General features: G+C 41.6%; 1 protein-coding gene across 1 annotated transcript in view; it reads left to right on the top strand.

The window, feature by feature from the left end:
* The first annotated feature begins 261 nt into the window (after positions 1-261).
* The window catches only part of KCTD3 (potassium channel tetramerization domain containing 3), a 53786-nt gene continuing 48047 nt past the window's right edge, over positions 262-6000 (top strand). The window contains exons 1-3 of the mRNA XM_019465618.2: positions 262-453; positions 4766-4819; positions 5085-5130. Of these exons, the coding sequence (XP_019321163.2) occupies positions 371-453; positions 4766-4819; positions 5085-5130 (183 nt within the window). The 5' untranslated portion in view covers positions 262-370. The remainder of the gene's footprint in view (positions 454-4765; positions 4820-5084; positions 5131-6000) is intronic.

Raw genomic sequence — 6000 nt, 5'->3', positions numbered from 1 at the left:
GCTGCAGCGGCCGCCTTGGCGGTGGCGGCAGCGGCGGCGGCGGGAGCCGAGCACTAGGAGAGACCGGGGCCGGCCCTGCGGCCTGGAGGCCGCGAGAGGTGGAGGCCAGGCCGCCCTCCCGCGCCGCGGGAGCGGAGGGGAAGAGGCGGCCGCGAGAGAGCTCGGCCCGGCCGCCGGGAAGGTGGGGGACGCTCCGGGCACCTCCCGCCCTCCGGCCGCCGCCGCCCTGCTGGCCCTGCCGCAGCCGCCGCCCCCGCCGCCGCCGCCGCCGCCGCCCCCGCCGCCACCGCCGCCTCTTCGGGCTCCCTCCGCGGGCTCGACGGCCCCGGCCGGGGACGGCGGGCGGCGTGCGCGCCCGGAGCCTCCGGAGATGGCGGGAGGGCACTGCGGCAGCTTCGCCGCGGCGGCGGCTGGCAGTGGCGAGATCGTGCAGCTGAACGTCGGGGGGACCAGGTGAGTCCGCGGAGAAGGGCCTCGGAGCGGGCATGCGGCGGACGGCCTGCAGGGGGACGGCGAGGCCAAGGTTGGCGGGGACTTGGGCGAATGTGGGAGCCGAGCCCGGTGGGTGACGCGGGGGCCCTCCGGGCGGGAAGAATGTCGGCGGTCTCGAGTTGAAGTCTCTGCTCCGGGGACGGAGAGGCAGGAGGGCCTCTTGGAATTAGAGCGAGCCGGGCCCATGTGCCCGTGGCTGCCTTCCTAGAATGCCAACCTTTGTCCCTCCCCCTTTCTAAACTATCAGGCCAAGTGGAACATTAAAAAGCCTTCCTTACCTAACCTTAGAGTGTATTTGAGGAATTTATTTTGTAGAAGCCTGGCCTTGTGGTTTGGCTTTTGCAGATGAACCTGCTTCCCTTTTCGGTCAACAAGGTGTCGGTGGGCGTGGGTAAGAAAGAGTACTGTGCTCTTTTCCCCTTCTAATTAAGGAGTGTTTGCAGTCTCGAAGGGTTTCGGTGGATGGAGTACAGTAGAGTTGCAGTACGTTATTTATTTTCAGAGTTTCTGGGTGTATAGCTTTGAAGGATCTGTTCAACCTGCAGGGCAGTGGGTCCAGGAACCGCAATTTTAACAGTTGGTTCTGAGAAGCTTTGGATATTGGCACTGTCTACTCAGAGTAGACAGACTGAAAGCTCTGTATCCTCTCTCTTGCCTTCCACTCCCTGTCTGTGACTTCTATTAAGCTTTCTTGGGGGAAAATCATTTGTGGATTCGGTATGGCTTATGAGTCACTCTTCTCAAAAATGGGACTTTGCCAGCTCTGTTTGAAGGAAGGGGTGGTTGAGTTTTAAGCTTGGTAGGAGATGAACGATAGAGTGCTCGAGAACATGAAAGGATTTCACCATCCCGGACGTAACTAATATTTTTAAAAATACAAAACAACATTGTGAAGCATACGGATAAAAATGTATCGTACTTTAATCCTAAACGTTTAATTCTAAGTGTACTTATTCAACACAAGAATCAGTAATTCTTCATTCTTTCCCGGTCGCCCCCTCCCCCCATGCAAAACCGTTCAACAGTGTGAGGTAGATTATTGCTCTGTATAGATACTGGTCTTCTGGAGAAGACATGTGTCCTAATGTAAGAAATGGATTTTTTCCCTTAAAATCACATGGAAATTTTGCGGGTTTGATAACGTATGGATGCAAAGGAATACCCCCTCTGGAGTCGACCTGCAGTGTGTGTTAATGCTGAGGAATAGCACTATAGTCATTGAAAATACCTGCACTGGTTCCTAATTGCTATAGATTGTGGATGATGTTTCTTTTCAGGTATTCTAAAGTATTACGATATTACTATTACGATAAAAATTAAATGTAGTGTTATTTACTGCATGCTGAAAGTGGATGGTTTAATAATGAGTGAACTCTTGGTAATGACTGTAGAATTGAGTTTAAATTTTTTAATCATAAAAGGCAGCCATCTTGGAGCTGAAACAGTTTATTTTATTTCATGTTTATGAAACTTGATTTTATCAGGGTGTAAGTTTTTCTAAGTGATGATATTAGCAAAGAATACAAAAATAAGATAAATATATTATTGGATCGAACAGTTTAGAAGACATACGAAAGTTGTTAGATAGGAATGAGAATTTAAATTAAAAAAACAGCATAAACTTTATAGATTTGCTAGGATAACATGGTTTATAACATAAGTAATGACATGGCCTATAGAAAATAGGACATCCAACTTCAAGTGTTCTAAGGCTATTTTCTTGAGTTACTTTGAATCATAGACTCTTGCAACAGTTTAGAGCTAGAAGGGATCCAGAAGTCATCTGTATCTTGTACAAAACAGATTAACACAATCACCTTAGCCATTGTGAAGAAAAAAAAAAATCCTGATTTGATTCTCAATAAAGTTGAGGAATTGCCCCTGGGAGAACTACCTGTGGCAAGAATGGAGGTAGGCTCCAAGGTGATAGAGTAAGACTCAAAAGGAGGGTATACTGTGAGCAGAGAAGCATATGTTATATACGTGAGGTCCTTTCCACCCCCCGAAGAGAGGAAGGATATGAAATTGGACATATTCAAAGGAATTATAGAAATGAGCAATTTTTATGATTTATTTAACACTGTGGGTAATTCAGGAAGTAGAGAAGAAAAGGGCTCACTTAGAATTAACAGTATTTACCAACCCCCCCCCAAAAAAAAAACCCTAAAGAAGTGAAAGAAACCTAATATGACTCAATTTGTGATTAATTCTGTTATGAATGAGTACAATTTGAGGCCTCACAAGAGAGGTCTGGGATCTGCTAGTGGGGAACTTATGGACAAAGGACTTTGGAATCATGCAGATACAGATTCCAGTTCCCAGGCTTTCCCTGTAACTACTCAGCAGCCTAGGGCAAATTATTTTTTAGTGCTTAGTTTTCCTAAAATGTAAAGTGATGATTATAGTACCAGCCTTACAGGTTTGATAAAGGAATTTGAAGTAAAAATGGGAAATGTAAGGGTTGGTGGCATAGTAACATTGAAGGATAAATAATTTTAATTAGATTGCTTCCAAGTTAATTTAGAGGGAGGCAAAGAGCAAGAACTATAAGTGTAGATATTATGCTAATATCTTGAGTAACATTTCTGCTGAGACCAGATTGGACATGGCCCTTTTCTTGGCACACTGTGGATAGGAGCTAAAAACCATTAGATAAGGCTTTCATATATATTGCAGAAAATTATGCTTGTCACATGTAACTTTATTTATTTTTTTCCTTAAAGTGTAGCTAATTTATTTTTTCTTTAAAGTTTATTTTTGGGAGAGAGTACATGCACACCTGCGCAAACGGGGGGAGGAGCAGAGAGGGAGCGAGAGAATCCCAAGCGGACTCCAAGCTGTCAGTGCAGAGCCCAGTGTAGAGCTAGATCTACAAACGGTGAGATCATGACTGAGGTGAAGCCCGAGAGTTGTATGCGAAACTGACTGAGCCACCCAGGCACCGCATGTAATTGCAAATGTCATTTTTATGACGTCAGACTTGAAACCTGGTTTTTACGTTCTGTGGGGTCCCCCCCCCAATTTGTCTTCCTCTTGTTTGAAAAGTGGAAAATTGGTGGGGGAGAGGATCTAATCCTTTTGCCCATAAATTTCAGATTACTAACCCTACCCCAAACTGCTGATTTTAATTGAAACTGCTAATGCAACTTTAAGCAGACCTGTGTAATTTTCTAAGTGACACAAAATTTGAGTTCTCTGGCAGTCTGCTGAATAATGAGTGCGTGAAGGATCACAAGTTATAAGTGATCCTTATTTGGAGTTAATTTGATAGGCTCAAGAACATAGTGATTTTGTGTGGGGGGGGGGGGGCAGTGGATCCTTGTATCCTTCAGTTTGCCATTTACTGAATTTGCTTTTATTTATTTGGCCAAGTCAGTTTCCTTTGACTAGCCGTAATCTGCTCCTCATGTTTTCTTAAGATTTTGCTAAGATATACACTTGCAAAATTTGCCGTGGTTTCTTGAATGAACTCCCTGGATCCTTTCTTAATCTGATTAATGGGCACAGGGACTGCTTTAGAACAGTCATAATGCTAGACAAGGAATGTGGAGAAAAGCAGAAGTCTGTTTGGCTGTCTTCTGTGTGAGGACACATGGTGATGGCAACAGAAAGTAAAAAAGAATATGTAGGTAGAGTAGATACCCAATGAGAGAGTAAGCATGAATTGTCCAAGGGTATTGAAGTACTATCTTATTAGATGGGAATACACTTGTGTTGGAGAGATGGAATGGGACTTGAAGGTAATTATAAATGTTGAGAATTTTGGACTTTTTGTGATGGCCTTTGTTGATTCTTCAGCAGATGGCATGCTGGAAAGTGGTATTTTAAGAAGCATTATATGTTAGCGAATTAGTTATTTGATTTTGGGAGCACCTGGGTGACTCAATCGGTTGAGCGTCTCACTCTTGATTTTGGCTCAGGTCACCAAGTCAGGATCCCAGGGTGATCCCTGCATCGGACTCCCTGCTGAGCATGGAGCCTGCTTGGGATTCTCCCTCCCTCCCCCTCTCCTTTTGCCCCTGCCCCCCCCCCCAGGTTGTACACACACTCTCTCTCTAAAATAAAAAATAAAAAAAATTCCGTGATTTTTGTTGTGCTCTCTTTGAATAATCTTAGCTCTGAATTGAAACTGGCACGATTTTAAAATAATAAATGTACATAATTGATGTAGCTATAGCTGTGCAACAACTTGTAAATTATTATGTGAAGCAGGTTAACACTGAGATTTCAAATCATGTCCTCATTTATAATACCAGATTATTTTTAATTGCAGATTTAGTACCTCAAGACAAACCCTTATGTGGATTCCAGATTCTTTTTTTTCCAGGTATTTTATATAATTCTTTAGTACCATTTTTTTTTTAAAACTTGATTACTAAAGTAATAAAAAAATTTATTTTTCCGGTTAAATTAATGTTTTCATTTTTTTGGGTAAAAATCTTCACTTTTAAAATAGATTTAAAATTTTTGATATTATTTTGAAGATAGGATGATTCATTTGTATTGGTCTTGGACATTTGATAAAAAATGAGGGCATTCTTTTCATACTCAGCTTTTAGGAACTAACCGCTTATTGATCATGACTCTTCTAGTTTGCTGAGTGGACGAATTTCAACACTGCGAGATGAAACTGGTGCTGTGAGTATAATATGCTGATATATATTTCTAACTTGAAATGTTTATTAGTAATATAATTAATTAATAATAATGCTAATGATTGTTCTGTATTATATAGTGACTCTAAGAAGACAGAAAAACTAATATTTTAATAACCACTAAATGAAAGTGATGTATATGTACTTAAAAAGTGTTTCATTTCTTGTTACATATAGTGTTTCTGTAATTAATAGAACTCAAAATGGAATACTGCATATAGCAATTTAGGTATTTATGATTAAAGAGATTGGATGATATGAGCTTACATTGTCAGGAGAGGAAATACTTTTAATCAGTAATTAAAACTTTAGCAATAATTAGATGAATATGGATACTAAAGCATTTTGATATTGAATTAGAATGGTAAGATATTGCAAATTAATTAAGTCCTACAATTTTTTTATTTTGGAGAAAAACCTTAGGAACCTGTACCGCAATGGCAAAATGAGGGAAGGAAAGAACTATCAGGGTGCAGTACAGAAATACGAGTTTATACATTTAAAAAACAGTTATAATGTGCACAACGGTATGTAAAGGAAATGGCTAGTACTCACAAAAGCTAAAATAGCTTTCTGTTTGGAGGCAATAAAGTGACCAGACGTACTTATTTGCTGTGATGGGATTTGCAGATGAAATTAGGCAGCAAAAGCACGTACGTCCATGAGAGATTATAGACATCAGTAGTAACAACATCTGCACCAATCTGTTGTGTCTCCAACTTCTCACTGGTCCTGATAAAAACAAAAGCAAGAGCTTACGTAGCGAGAACAACCTCGTTTATTGTAGAAACATAATCAATCATAGTATAAAGAGGTTTACTGCTAGCTATCATTTTTCTGTCTAATTGAATAA

Source organism: Panthera pardus, unplaced genomic scaffold (assembly GCF_024362965.1).
Source record: "Panthera pardus isolate Hobbes unplaced genomic scaffold, ASM2436296v1 HiC_scaffold_21, whole genome shotgun sequence".
NCBI lineage: Eukaryota > Metazoa > Chordata > Mammalia > Carnivora > Felidae > Panthera > Panthera pardus.
This window is presented reverse-complemented; position numbering and strand designations above follow the sequence as displayed.